Below are 15760 nucleotides of genomic sequence, written 5' to 3' on the forward strand. Positions count from 1 at the left end.
TAAAATACTTTGTTTTTTAATTTTAAAAATCAGGAATGGGGACTCTGTGTCTAACTCATCCCCACCCCAAAACAGACCTTGACTCTGACTTTGTGATTCTTCTTAAGTCCTGTGTCATTTGCTGGTTCAGCAAAACCTGACTGAGCTGTGGTTTGTTGACATACCTGTTCAGAAGAGCTGGTGGTTTTCTAGTAACAACATCAAACACAGCTTTACTACTTGTTTTCAAATTATTCTATAAGGGGAGAGGAAAAAAATAAATAAATGAGAAGTGCTTAGGAAAACCTGGCACATTTGAGAAAGTAAAATTCTTCATTCCCAAAGTAGTGTCTGGCCATGGTAGTGTCGTGGGTGCTGGGTTTGAGAGACAATGCAGCAAGGAAGAGGCCAGTTCTGCAATGCTTGCTTTTGGAAGGACAGGGGCACGAAGGGCAGATGCTGTGCTGTGCCATTTTGAGATGTGATACTCTAACTGCGCTAATGGAATTCAGACTCGGAGCTGTGCCCAGAACAGAGGTGAGAGGCAGCAGAAATGGATGGAACACCCCAGCCTCGTTAGAAGAATGTCACCAAAGCCAATGGGACTGTAGTGACCTGCGGGCCCCAAAAGGACCAGACGTGACCTCAGAATTAGTGACCATTAAGAGGATCCGATCAGGACCTTTTCTTGTTCTGAAAGAGATGGAGTGTTGTGGACAGATGTGGCTCCATCTGACCAGTGCTGTCACAGCATCTGTTTGGCCACTGTATAGTGGCTATGGGAAGACAGGGTGGAGGACCCATCCAGACAGGTGACAATGACACGTGCCAGTGAGGCCAGGCACCTGGAGGGAGGATGATGGCTGGAGAGCTGCTGGGAGGGGAGGCCAGACTCCAGTCAGTGACAGGGGCTTGTTATGTGCTGAGAGCTTGGGGTAAGGGAAAGCCAATGGGGAGGTTTTGCCATCTCTGCTTTGCCCTGTGCAGCCTTCCTCGTGGCCGAAATTTCCTCCATTTCTCCACACATATGTGAAAGACGAATACTACTCTGGATTGGTTTTGCTTGTTTGTTTGCGGTCTAGGTGCAAACTTATTTAAAGCTGGCCACTCCAGGTAGCTTTTGCTCTTTTCTTGCCCTGTTCCTCATAGCAACCCCTCTCCTTCTTCCCTCCCACCCTGAGGGCTGAATACTTGTCATTTCCCTAGGCTCAATACCCCACCACCATGGCCTTTCTGATGTAAACTTATGGACCTCCAAGAAGCCCAGACCTTAGGGGAAAAAAAACAACAAAAAAACAGTGTTACCAGATGCTGGTGGCTCGTGCTTGTAGTCTTAGCTACTCAGAAGGCTGAGATCTGAGGATAAGAGCTCAAAGTCAGCCTGGACAGAAAAGTCTGTGAGACTCTTATCTCCAATTAACCACCAAAAAGCCAGAAATGGAGGTGAGGCTCAAGTGATAGTGCCAAAGTGAGTGAAAAAGGCTCTTAAGTAGCACTGGGCCCTGAGTTCAAGCCCCAGTACAAACAAAGCCCAAACCCCTGGTGTTTTGGTGCTTAGGCTGCTTGCAACCTTGCCAATGTATTGAGTCATAGGTAGAGGTGAGGTTCAGCTTTTTTTGCTTCCTGAAGGCATGCCTTCATCATGCCTTCTGGGCTCTAGCATGAAATTCAAATTTCTCATCACAGAATGAAACTTTTAGAACTACAACCTGTTTCAGCCATATAAACACCCAGGGTATAAACGCATGCCTGATGAAATCCTGCTAAAATCCAAAGGCAGGGTACAAGCATTCTGTTCTCAGGAGAAAAGGCCAAATTTCCCTGGACACAGAGTAACCCAGTGTAGGTTAAGGGATACCTTCTCTAGAGGATGCAGCAAATATGGCGTCTGTGACTCCATAGCTTTGGCCATCCCGCCCCAAGTCCATAGAGGCCGGCTTTCCTCCTTGTTACTCACAAAGAAATCAGGATTTGGCTGGACTTCTACAGAAGAAGAAGAACACAGGTGGCAGTTGGCAATGTGCAGAAGGGTGAGGGCTGCAACAGACAAGACTCTATGCGCAAGGTCAAGGACAAGACCCTATGCAGAAGGCAAGACCACTCTGGAGATACAAAGGCCAATTATGAAGCCAGGCATCCTTGGGATACGTGCTGACCAGCTGCCCTGTCCTATGAATCTGTGTCTACAATGACTTAGGCATACCTAAGCCTAGAGATGACCTTGGACACACCAGCCCTGGCACACAGGAGGAGTGATACTCCTAGGGGTTGGGTCCTGAGATGATGAGAGTGAGAGGGTTCACTAAGCGGTGGGCACTGTAAAGGGGTGGACACTGTAATCCAGAGGAACGGGGGAAGGTATAAGGAACAAACAGGAAGACCAACAAGGATATCCTCAAGTTTGACACCAGGATGATCCCACTGGCCACCTGGCTGTGACCACAGATTGCAGGTGAGAAGGAAGGAAGGCCTTGCCAAGCAGACGACAGTAGAAGCTAAGAATGGTTCAGGGCTCTCAGGACACTGTGGTCTCTACTTATGTGGGTGTTTGAAAGGATTCAAAAACTAAAGAAGGCATTTCCTGCAGGGGCATGGCCCATGCCTATAATCCTAGCTACTTAAGAGGCTGAGATCTGAGGATCACAGTTTGAAGCCAGCCTAAGGAGGAAAGCCCGGAAGACTTTTTTTTTTTTGGTTCAGTCATGGGGCCTGAACTCTGGGCCTGGGTGCTGTCCCTCAGCTCTTCAGCTCAAGGCTAGCGCTCTACCACTCTTGAGCCACAGCGCCACTTCCAACTTTTTTATTTTTTGCTTATGTGGTGCTGAGGAATCGAACCCAGTGCCTCATGCATGAAAGGCAAGCACTCTACCACTGAGCCACCTTCCCAGCCCAGCCCGGGAGACTTCTATTTCCAATTAGCCATCAAAAAATATCTGGAAGTGGAGCTGAGGTTCAGTTGGTAGAGCATTAACTTTGAGCAAAAAAAAAAAAAAAAGCTCAGGGACAGTATTGCCCTGAGTTCAAGCCCCAGGACTGGTGAAGGAAGAAGGAGGAGGTGGTAGAGGAGGAGGAAGGGGAAGAAGAAGAGGAGGGAGAGGAGAAAGAGGAAGAAGAAAGAGAGGAGGGGCAGGAAGAGGGATAGGGGAGAGAGAAGAAGAAGGGGAGGAGAGATAAGGGAGGAGGGTTAGAAAGAACCACATAGTGTTCTCAGGGTGCTGCTTTCTCTGTCTCCACCGCACATCCTTTTCAAAGGGTCCTTGTCCCTAGAGCCTGATGAGTGGCAGGAGAGACTGGAAGATGATGAGGGTCAAGAAGCTTGCTCAGTTCTGACAAATTTTGTCTGATGAGTCACAAGAGAACCCCAAGACACCTTTTGCTTTCTCAGGAAGGAAACTAGAGACTTTACGGCTGCTGTGAACATTGGAGCAGGGTCTCAAGTTCACCAGGACAAGACTGGGCCATCCAGAGGGCTGTTTCAAATCCCTTACATATGGTCACCCCACTGGGCAGTGACACTGATATTCAACATCTCCTGAGTTTTCTAAGCTTCCTAGGACAATCTCTAAGTAATCTAAAGATTCTGAGCTGCGTTCATTATTTACTTTCAAGAGTAGAGTATATTAATATCATCTCATCATAATACAAGTGAAAAAAAATAACATAAAGCTGGAATTCCAAGCATTGTTTTAAAATGTGTTCAAACTCCACTGGGTGCTAGTGGCTTACACCTGTAATCTTAACAGCACATCAGGCTGAGATCTGAGGATCACAGTTTAAAACCAGCCTGGGTAGGAAAAGCCCATGAGATTCTTATCTCCAATTAACCACCAAAAAGCCAGAAGTGGAGCTGTGGCTCAAGTGGTAGAGTGCCCAGGGACAGTGCCCAGGCCCTGAGTTCAAGCCCCAAGACTGTCACACCACACACACACACACACACACACACACACACACATAGTTCAAACCTTAGCTTCCAACCACAGGCTTAAACTTGGTACAGCTATGGGGAAAGATGTTTAGAAAATGTTTAAAAGTGGGCTATGAGGGAAGATGTTTAGAAAATGTTTAAAAGTGAGCCTCAGGGCTGGGAAGTTGGCTCAGTGGTAGAGTGCTTGCCTTGCATGTATGAGGCTCTGGGTTCGATTTCTCAGCACCACATATGCAGAAAAAAGCTGAAGTAATGCTGTGGCTCAAACAGTAGGGTGCTAGCCTTGAGCTGAAGAGCGGAGGGACAGTGCCCAGGCCCAGAATTCAGCCAAGAGCCACTGCTGGACACTGGTGGCTCACACCTATAATCCTAGCTACTCAGGAGGCTGAGATCTGAGGATCACAGTTCAAAGCCAGCCTGGGCAGAAAAGGCCATGAGACTCTTATCTCCAATAAACCACTCAGAAAACTGAAAATGGCTCTGTGGGTCAAGTGGTAGAGCACTAACTAGCCTTGAGCTGAAGAGCTGAGGGACAGCACCTAGGCCCAGAGTTCAAGCTCCATGACCAACAAAAAAAAAAAAAAAAAATTGAGCAATTGTAACTTGTCTTCCATTTCTCTGATAAATCACTAAAGAAGAATGCTTTCCTCAAACAAGCTGACACATGTCTGACATTTCCTTTAAAAATAAATATTTTTAGGGGCTGGGAAGGTGGCTCAGTGGTAAAGTGCTTGCCTTGCACGCATGAGGCCCTGGGTTCAATTCCTCAGCACCATATAAGCAGAAAAAGCCGGAAGTGGTATTGTGGCTCAAGTGGTAGAGCACTAGCCTTGAGCTGAAGAGCTGAGGGAGAGTGCCCAGGCCCCGGATCAACAAAAATAAATAAAATAAATAAATATTTTTAGGAGTCATCAGATCTATTAAATGGATAGCCCAGGTTGAGAGCTCAAAATTTCTACTTAAGGCTGCACACTGATGCTCACACCTGTAATCCTACTGACTCAGGAGTCTGAGATCTGAGAATCACCATTCAAAGTAGGCACAGGCAGGAAAGTCCATGAGAGTCTTATCTTCAATTAACAATCAAAAAGCCTGAACTGGTGCTATGGCTCAAGTGGGAGAGTGCCTGCTTGGAGTGAAAATGCTAATGAACAACACTTAGGCCCTGAGTTCAAGCTCCATATCAACACACACACACACACACACACACACACACACAGTCCTTCTACTTAATATGGGCAGAAGGGAAAACACTGTATGAAAGGAAATGTACTCAGTACATGACTCATGTGATTTTAATCCCTCTATACATCACATATATAACAGTAAAGTAACTTAAAAAGAGAATATGAGCAATTAACCATCAGATTTATTTTTTAATTAAAAAAAGCCAAACATGGTGCTGCACACCTATAATCCCAGAACTCAGAAGGTAAGGCAGGATCAAGGTCAGCCTCAAACTCAAACAACAACAAAAAAAACCCTAATATAGAAAATAGTTCAGTCTTAGACACTTGCCTGGTCTTTACAATGCCCTGGAGTTGATCCCCAGCACCTCAAATAATGATGATGATGATGATAATAATAATAATAATAATAGAAACATTATTTTATGTTTAGGAGTAAGAACCTACACAGATACTTGGGCTCAGGGAGTCACTTCCCAGAATCTGAACATTCCAGTCACTGGCCTCTGGGGACCCCATTCTAGACTCAGGGTACCCCTGAGGGTGATAGCTTCACCCTTCCTTTATCAAAGTCCAGGGTAGCCAGAGAAAGATTAGATATAGATATAGATAGATGATAGATATATATATGTGTGTGTGTCGTGTGTCTGTGTCTGTGTATATACATACACACACACATATAGAGAGAGGGGGAGGAGGGAGAGAGTGTTAAAATATACTACCCTGGCATGTTTACTATTTAAGTTAAAGACCCTTGAAAAAGTCTCAAGTGCAAGATCACTGTGACCTTTGTCTTGGTTCTTAAAAGCAGACCATAATAATTCCCATGTGAATAGTATTAGAAATAAAAGCAACATCTAATCATGGTCAGGAAGTTGGGACAGGAAGTTGAGGCCTACAGAATTCAGTTCCAATGGGCTTGAGTAACTAGCCCTTATCTTCCAGGGCTTGATCCATGGCGAGAGTCTCCATCCCTAGGCCTGTCATATTGAATACCTTATGCATTTATGTTCTCTGTCCAACTCCATCTATGAGTAATGGGCTTTAAATGCTTCTTTAGGTCTTCAGTTCCTTATCTGGACTGATAGACTATGTAAAATCTACTGTAAACAGATATGAATTCTCTCTCCCATTAATCTATCATATGTCAATCTAATTTGTAGGTCCAGCAGGGGCCCTATGAGGATGGAGATAAAATTTTGTTGCCTCTATATCAGCAACCTGTATTTATTGTCCCAACCCCAGGATGGGAGACCTCCCTCTCCCAGTGGAAGAGGATGAGCATAGGCTAGGGTTCAGACAGGGATTCAAACCCCAAGGTTGCCTCCCTCCAGGATGAGGCTGGGTGGGCTGCTCTACCCTCTCATTGGTAGACAGATGTAACACAGCAAGCTCACAGGTGACCTTGGCCATACTGTGGTGGTCGTACCCTTTCCCAAGGCCTTACCAACTGGTCCTCTGCAGCAGAAGGGGCTAAGCACACAGGTACAAAGATGAAGATCCTGGCTCTCCTCAGTCCTCACAGGGCTCCTGCCACAGAAGGAAGGACAGCAAGCATCCTGCAGACACCTAAGTATAGGAATAAAGGGTGGGGGAGGGAAATGAACTCAAGCCCATCATTAATCACAGCCCCTCCATTCACATCCACACTTCTGCCGCTGATTAAGAATGTGATAGCTTCTCTAGTCTGCATTTCCAAACATTCCCAAATTCCTTCAGAGCAGTTCCAAATCCTTCCCACCTGCACAGTCAGATAAGCACAGAAATAAAAGTAGTCTGGGCACTGATTTTTTTAAAATTTGACCTTGTGATATAGCTGACATAGAAAAGCTGGCAGAGGACTGTAGCCTACACAGCTGGCAGATGGCAGGATAAGCTGATATACTCAAACCTGCCAGACAAGGAAATGGAGGCATGGGCTAGGACTGTGGCTTAATGATAGAATGCTCTCCTAGCATGCATGAAGCTCCAAGTTTGATTCCTCAGTACCACATGCACAGAAAAAGCTGGAAGTGACACTGTGGCTCAAGTGGTAGAGTGCTAGCCTTGAGCAAAAAGAAGCTCAGGGACAGTGCCGAGGCCCTGAGTTCAAAGGACTGGAAAAAGAAAGAAAGAAAGAAAGAAAATAAAAGAAAAAAGGAAATAGAGGTAGAGGACTACAAGAATGAGGAAGTAAGAGGACCAAGAGAATGAGGAAATAAGGACTGTATAGTAAATAGGAAGGAAATGGAAAGGAGAGCCACCAATCAGAAAGCAGTTTTCAAGGGCTCCTTCCTCATTATGGAACTTAACACCCAGCTCTGTATGAGGAAGACAACAGAAGATGGTTGAAGGCAGCACAAGATGGCTGTTTCTCTGCCATCTTGCTCTTCCAGTAAGCTTTTCCATCATTGTGTCCTAGGTTCTTGTTTGAATTCTTCTCTTGCCAGATGCAAGGACTCTGTTAGTTCAGCAGTCCTATACTTTCTAGTAACAAACATACTTGATATATTGACTGGGAAGTTAGGACTTCATATGTCTTCCTCTGACTTGGACTCTGAGTAGTTATACTTGCATTCCTGTGACAAAATACCTGACATAAACAGCATAAAGGAGAAAAGATCCACCTGGCCATGATGACAGGAGGTGAGGTTAGAACAGAGCAGCTCCCATTGTGGCATCGAGATAGCAAAGAGACAGAGAAGGGTGGGACCAGGACAAGACACCTGTCCCCAGAGACCTACATCCTCCAGTCTCCCAAAACTACTAGAATCTTCTAGATGGTTCATCCGAACCCCACCGGGACTTCATATCTAAGCCATAACAATTGGATGTAATTAACATTTCTGTTGTAAGATGCAGTCGATCAACCTCTCCCAAGAACAGTACTGGCTCACCATTCCTGGTCTGTGGAGATGCACTTGGCGTTGGCCTCTGCCACACCCTGTGCCAGGTGATCCTGGATACTCTGGTCATCAGACAAGCTTCTTCTCACATCTCCTGGAAGTAGAGGCACTTAATGTTTCCAACTTCTGTACTGAGGCCTCAAATTGGAACACACATGATACACAGGGGGGAAAAACAACCATGCTCCAATACTTTTCTAATCAGAAACAATTTTTGTTTCCCCAGCACTTATGGACAACTGTCTTCTTGGGAGGGAAAAAATTATTTAAGTAGCTATCTTTTCATGCATTCTTGAAATAAATTGCTCTTCAAAGAATTATTGCATTTGAAAGAAAGAGAAATCTGTTAAGAAAAGGTTGCCAATGATCATAAAAAGTCTAACTGCTTTTCATTTTAATAGGACAAACCAGGTGCTGGTGGCTCATGCCTGTAATCCTAACTACTCAGGAGGCTGAAATCTGAGGACTGAGGTTCAAAGCCAGTCCAGGCAGGAAAGTCTATGAGATGCTTATTTCCAATCAACAAGCAAAAAGTTGGAAATGGAGGTATGGCTCAAATGGTAGCATGCCAGCCTTGAGTGAAAAAACTAAGCAGTACCAACATCAGAATCAGCATCATTATTATTGTTAGGAAAATGGAGGAGAATGGAAAAGGAATAGGCCAGACTCGATCATCAATGGGCAAGGACTGTTTATTGAGGAACAGTGAGAGGCACAGACCTTCCCACGGGTTTGGAGGTTGTGTCAGAGAGCTGGAACAGGCGCTGATTTTTATAGGAGGTCCGAGCAAGGAGGCAGAGGTTAATGAAAAAGCCACCAGGTCAAGGAAGGTGGGGGCCTTTCAGTTGGGCCCGCAATGGGATGTTCACAGTTGGGCTTAGGTGGATTGCTCTGCCTCCACATCACACAAGTTCTCTCATATCTGGGATTTTGCCTGGCATCGTATGCACCTGGGAAAATAGGGTGGGGGTCAATCCTTCAATCATGAGTCATCTTCTAGCCTGCTCTTCACAAGGTAGACTTCAGGGAAGATCCTGGGATGGGGCACATTATTTACCTTGGTTCCAATGGTTTCCCAATGGTTTCCGTTGGTTCCCTCTCCTGGAAATAGGGAGGGGCAGGGACACCTCTCTGTACTGCTCATCCCATTTCTTCATTTGCAATCCAGAGGCTGGGCCAGGTCCTCTCCACTATAAAACATTCCCCTAGTGCTTACAGCACTTGTTAGTTCCCTTAATTCCTGACATCAACATTTGTTCATCATTTGAACCTTTATACAACTTGCTTTTCTTTCTATTTTTTGGGTGCAAGTACTGGGGCTTGAACTCAGGGCCTTGTGCTCTTGCTTGGCTTTTTTTTTTTTCTCTCAAGACTGGTGCTCTACCATATAAGCTACAGCTTGAACTTCCAGCTTTTTGATGGTGCACTGGGAGATAAGAATCTCACAGACTTTCCTGTCTGGTCTGGCTTTGAACCTTGATCCTCAGATCTCAGCCTCCTATGTAGCTGGGATTACAGAGGTGAAGTGACCAGGCACAACTTAAGTTTTCTTTTGCCTTTTACTTAGAAAATTAGCTAATCTTTCTAGAATTATTTAGAAATTGGAGACCAGTGTGCTGCTCAGTAAAGTGGGATGGTTTTGGTCTGAGTTACTCAGATGGAAAGCAAAGGGCTGCTGGGTAAACCTTCAGAGTCTGGCAAACACATCTGCATCCTGTGTTTTCTCAAACTTTGCCACTGCTGTGTGGATTATGGGACAAGCAAAAGAAGCCTCTGCCCCATGGAGAGTGGGAGAAATCTGCTGTTGATTTAGGCAGTCTAACTGTGGTCTCCAGACTCCCCACCCTGCCCGTCAGCACCCCTGATGCTCACCTCCTGTTTTCTAGGGTAAATCAAAGAGCTCTGGGAAAAATGTGTACTTTTAGTGACATGCTTTCCTCCTCCTCCCCCCCTCTTCCCACTCCCCCTCCCCCTCCTCTTGTCTTCCTTGTGTGTCAGTCCTGGGGCTTGTAGATTGTAGTTTGTTAGAAAGCAAACAAAACCTTCTCTAAAACCCTGTGGTCCGCTCCAACACCCAACCAACAAATCTAAAGCCACATGTACAACGCAAGTCCATGAGTAAAGATACCTGCATGGACCCACTTGTAGGGGTGGGAGCAACTACACACATTCCCATCAGAGACAATGTCCTGCCTTGCTCAGGTGTCTTTCCTCTGCCTGAGGGATGTATGGAGTGAGAATGATGGCCTAAATTCAAGGACTGTGAAGCCAGTAGTGCTAACTAGGAAATAATAAGGGCCAAATTATGTGACATCATTAAGAGAAGAAATATAACTGTCCTGTGCAGTAAGAGAGCCACAGCCATTGGGGAATAGTGGAATTCACTGGAAGTTCAGTAAGAATTGAACAGCACTAGCACCAGCAGTTCATGTCTGTAGTCCTAGCTACTCTGGAGGCTGAGATCTGAGGATCAAGGTCTGAAACCAATCTAGACGGATAAATCCAAGAGATTCTTATTTTCAAAGAGATTTTTTTTTTTAAAGCTGCAAGTATTGCTGTGGCTTAAGCGGTAGAGCACTTGCCTTGAGCATGAAAGCAAGGGGCTGTGTCCAGGCCCTGAGATCAAGCCCCAGTACTAACACACTAACACACACACACACACACACACACACACACACACACACACACACTAGAATTAGGTTTTCAGTCAGGTCTGTATTCTTGAGCAGATGATACTAACCTCAAACTCAAAAACAACCCAAAAAAGAATTTGTTTCTTCGTTATTAGCTAATTGCAGTGATTTAATTGTCAGCTGCAGTGACACAGAACATTCTCCATTGTCACTGAATGTTCTGGTGGCCTGGATGGGCTAGGCTAAGCAACCCATCTCTCTTTCCCATCAGGGCTGTGGACAACATGTTGGAGAATGGAGTCAGCTGATTATCCACACCCAAGGCCTGAGTCTTCCTGGTCTGGGATCTGCTGTGTACGTCATTGGTACAACCGGAAACAGGACAGAGGAGGCCCACACAGAGGTTCACTGACACAGTGAACAAGCAAGCTGGAAAATATCTTGTGGAGTTTTAAAAGCAATTTCAAGTATAAATGTTTTGGACAAAGTTAGCAAAATGGCTTCTAAAACATGGTCCCTTTTAAAAGACCATTGTATAAAATCCTCATCAAGGAACCACCCAAGACTGGACAGAATCCAGGATTCCTTCTAACCTTAATAAAGGCAGAAAGGAAACTTTTTTTTTTTTTTTGGGGGGGGGGGTGGTCCGGTCGTGGGACCTGAACTCAGGGCCTGGGTGCTGTCCCTCAGCTCTTCAGCTCAAGGCTAGTGCTCTACCATGAGCAGGTAGCCCTGCTCTACCACTTGAGCCATAGTGCCACTTCCGGCTTTTATTCTTTTTTGCTTATGTGGTGCTGAGGAATCGAACCCAGGGCCTCTGGCATGCAAGGCAAGCGCTCTACCACTGAGCCATCTTCCCAGCCCCAGAAAGGAAACTTTTTGCACTCTGGATAAAATTAATATGCAAAGCCAGAAACCCAGGCTGGAAGGAGTGCTGTGAGAAATCCTTCTGGAATTAACCACTTCTCCTTTGCCTTTTTTTAAGCTTTGTTTAAGCTTGTTGTTGTTGTTGTTATTTTGGTACTGGGACTTGACCTATTGAGGTCTGGGCACTGTCCCTTTTGCTCAAGGCTAACACTCTACTACTGGGGCCACAGTTCTACTTTCAGTTCTACTTTTTTGCTGATTAATTTGAGGTAAGAGTTTCACAGAGTGACCTGCCTGGGCTGGTTTTGAACCACGATGCTCCAATCTCAGCCTCCTTGAGTAGCCCTGATTACAGATGTGAGCCACGGGCACCTAGCTTTTTTGTTAACTTATTCTTTGAACCATAAATTCTGTATTTCACACTTACTGATTCCTTTTTGATGCTGCTGCCTTGATACTTTGTCTAGTTGAGCCCTGCTTTATTCCAAGGAAAACTTGAGAGATGCTTAAATATGCAGAGTTCAAAGGATGAAAATTACCACTAGAAGGTGGTAACATTGCTCAAAGAGTTCTAATCCTTTAAGCAAAAATGCAAACATGTTTATTTACCCAACTCACAGTGTGAGGAAAAGGGAACAGGTGCTATGAAAATAGCATGGAGGGCTGAAATTTTCTTAATAGAGACCCAGAAACACCACAAATCAAAGAAAGGTTGGACAAATGGGATTGCATGAAGCTGCAGAGCTTCTGCACGGCAAAGGACATAGCTAGCAAGATCAATAGAAAGCCCACGGATTGGGAGAAGATCTTCACTAGCCATACAACGGAGGGTCTCATATCTAAAATATACTTGAAACTCAAAAAATTAAATCCCCCAACAACAAATCCTCAAAGAAACAACTGCCTGATAAATAAGTGGGCTAAAGACTTAAAGAGAAACTTCTCTGAAGAGGAAATAAGAAAGGCCAATAGACACATGAAGAAATGCTCAACTCATTATTTTGCCCATGTAATTGTAAACCCTCTGTACAGTATTTTCACAATAAATAAAAATTTTAAAAAAAGAAATGCTCAACCTCTCTAGCTATGAAAGAAATGCAAATCAAAACAACATTGAGAGTCTACCTCACCCCAGTTAGAATGGCTAGAATCAAGAACTCTAAGCCGGGCGCTGGTGGCTCACGCCTGTAATCCTAGCTACTCAGGAGGCTGAGATATGAGGATCGCGGTTCAAAGTCAGCCCGGGCAGGAAAGACCGTGAGACTCCTATCTCCAATAAACCACCAGAAAACCGGAAGTGGCGCTGTAGCTCAAGTGGTAGAGCGCTCGCCTTGAGCTGAAGAGCTGAGGGACAGCACCCAGGCCCAGAGTTCAAGCCCCACGACCGACAAAAAAAAAAAAAAAAAGAACTCTAACAACAACAGATGCTGGAGGGGATGTGGACAGAAGGGAACCCTACTGCATTGCTGGTGGGAGTGTAAACTTGCTCAACGACTTTGGAAAGCACCATGGAGGTTCCTCAAAAGACTTCACATAGAGCTCCCCTTTGACCCAGCAATCCCACTTTTGGGCATTTACTCAAACGATCACAAACAAGGCCATACTAAAGCTACCAGCACAACTATGTTTATCACAGCATTATTTACCATAGCTAAGATATGGAAACAACCCAGATGCCCCTCAGTAGATGAATGGATCAAGAAAATGTGGCGCTAGTGGCGCTGTAGCTCAAGTGGTAGAGCGCTCGCCTTGAGTTGAAGAGCTGAGGGACAACGCCCAGGCCCAGAGTTCAAGCCCCACGACCGACAAAAAAAAAAAAAAAACTATAAAAAAAAAAAAAGAAAAAAGAAAATGTGGCGCATATATATATATATATATATATATATATATATATATATATATATATATATATATAATACAATTCTATGCCTCCATCAGAAAGAATGACAGTGCCCCATTTGTTAGGAAATTGAAAGACTTGGAAAAAGTTATATTAAGTGAAGTAAGCCAGGACCAAAGAAACAGGTCCCATGGTTTCCCTTATTTGTGTAGGACAAACAAAAAAGGTCAAAAGCTGTGTACATATCACCATATAAGATGATGTTAAGTGAAATGAACCCCAAGATAGGGACACAATTTTTTTTTCTTTCTTGCTATTGTTTCTAACATATTTATAATGTACCATGTGATTTTTTTCATTTGTTTGTTCCTCCCCCACGGTATAACTCCTGTTTTCACTGTATTTGATGTTGGCGCCCTGCTCTTGCATATACACTTCTCTAATTCAGGGAGGGGAAGGGAAAAAACAAAATGTTTAAATAGAGGTACAATAACAATGAGATGTACAAGACACTATGTTGAAAATGAACTTTACAACTTTGTCAGGAGGAGGGGGAGCAGGGGGGTAGTTGTGGAGGAGGTGGGAGGAAAGGGATGGTAGGGAGAAAAACAGAGAAGGAGGCAACAATGCTCAATAGGAAATGTACTCATTACCTTGCTCATGTAACTATAACCCCTTTGTACAGTATTTTTACAACAAAAAATGCACACACACACAAAAAAGAAAAAAAATAGCATGGAGTTCTCCAGATGGGAAGCTGGGAGCTGACCTCTAATGGGTCCCTACATTTTATGATGTGTGGCTGGGGTTTCATGATATTGAGTTCCTTTTTGGAGCAGGGAAGAAATATCGTATTTCCAGCTTAGACAAGTGCATATGTTAAATATATAGGAAAATATTTCTAGAATGATGCTTACCATGAGGAATCAACTTGGAACTCAAGGCCTGGGTGCTGTCCCTCAGCTTTTTTGCTCAAGGCTAGTGCTCTACTTGAGTCACAGCTCCACTTCCAGCTCTTTGGTGGTTAATTGGACAGAAGAGTCTCATAGGTTTATCTGCCTGGACTGACTTTGAACTGCAATCCTCAGATTTCAGCCTCTTGAGTAGCAAGGAGTACAGACATGAGCCATGGGTACCAGCCTGCTTCTCAGATGTTGACCCTAGTTCTAACTATTATTACCTTTCAACCAGTAAGCTTTGGTTTCTCACCTTCTACTGCAGCTTGTTGGAATTGAAGCATCACTATCCTCCACCTCTCATTGTATGAACATTTGCATAAGTGGACACTTGCCCTCTCAGCTAGCAAAACTGCCAATCACTCTCATCTGCATTCTGTTTCCAGAGGAGCTGGTGGTAAGCTACTCATGGTCTATCTTCAGACACTCTGAAGTTTCTATTAATACCCTCCCCCTCCCACAGACAACACTCAGGATCCCAACACACTCAGAACATCAGACAACTTTGGATGATTAAAGGATGGCAAAAAAGAAAGACCTTTCTAAGACCTTGGGAGAATGTGAAACTCACCATCCAATGAGCTGACCCCTGGAGTAGACTGCACCAAGGTGAACAGGGCCAAGGCTCCAGTGACTGCCCACCACCTCAGCCTCATGTGACTTGTTCCCATGGGGCCTCCTGCTCTTCATCAAACCACAGATGGCTTTGAGCAAGTGAGTGCAGGTAGAAGGTCCGCCAAGGGGTCTTGATGCCCTGGAGACTGGCCTTCCCACACTTATTTGCATATTGTGGCAATCGTCCTATCAGGATCACCACTGGGAAACAAACACTCTTCCCCTCCCCTCCCCCTCATCAAACATGGGGATAGAGTTACCTCTGTGATGTTTTTGATCTGAAACTACCGGAGACAAATACAAACCACTTTGAGGGTCAACAGTAACTCCAAGATAGCACATCGAGTTACTAAAATAGCATAGCTTTTTGAAAAACAACTGGGAGTCTTGTGACTCATAATGGAAGGACATCGGGGGACATTTTATTTTATGCCAGTATTTGGGGCCTGGGGCGGTCCCTTAGTTTTGCTCAAAGCTGGTGCTCCTGAATCACAGCTCTATTTCTGGCTTTGGATGGTTAACTGGAGATAAGAGTCTCATGGCTGTTCCTGCTCAGGTTGGCTTTCAACTGCAATCCTCAAGATCTCAGCCTCCTGTGTAGCTAGGATTACAGCCATGGGACAACAGCATCTGGCTATCAGGGGACACTTTAAAGTTAACTTTCAAGGTAGCTACGTCTGAGACCAACTCTGAAAGCTTCAGAGCAGAAATGTGGCTCAGTGGTAGAGAGTGCAATCCATAACCCCCCAAAAGAAAACAAAACAAGAAACTTGGTAACTTTGTCTGTCATAATGCTTGAATTATGAATGATAGCCATCTCTTCTATAAGTTTCCATGCTTCTCACTGGCTTCCAAATAAAAATATTCACAGTT

At 44.6% G+C, this 15760-nt stretch overlaps 1 protein-coding gene across 1 annotated transcript in view; it reads right to left on the reverse strand.

Moving 5' to 3' along the window:
* Pkd1l1 (polycystin 1 like 1, transient receptor potential channel interacting) overlaps window positions 1–1891 on the reverse strand; it is a 117769-nt gene extending 115878 nt beyond the window's left edge. Inside the window, exon 1 of the mRNA XM_042695022.1 lies at window positions 1838–1891. Coding sequence (XP_042550956.1) covers window positions 1838–1891 — 54 coding nt within the window. The remainder of the gene's footprint in view (window positions 1–1837) is intronic.
* Between the last annotated feature and the right edge of the window lie 13869 nt (window positions 1892–15760).

The sequence above is a fragment of the Dipodomys spectabilis genome, unplaced genomic scaffold (assembly GCF_019054845.1).
Source record: "Dipodomys spectabilis isolate Male_0828 unplaced genomic scaffold, ASM1905484v1 ptg000178l, whole genome shotgun sequence".
In the NCBI taxonomy this organism is placed as follows: domain Eukaryota; kingdom Metazoa; phylum Chordata; class Mammalia; order Rodentia; family Heteromyidae; genus Dipodomys; species Dipodomys spectabilis.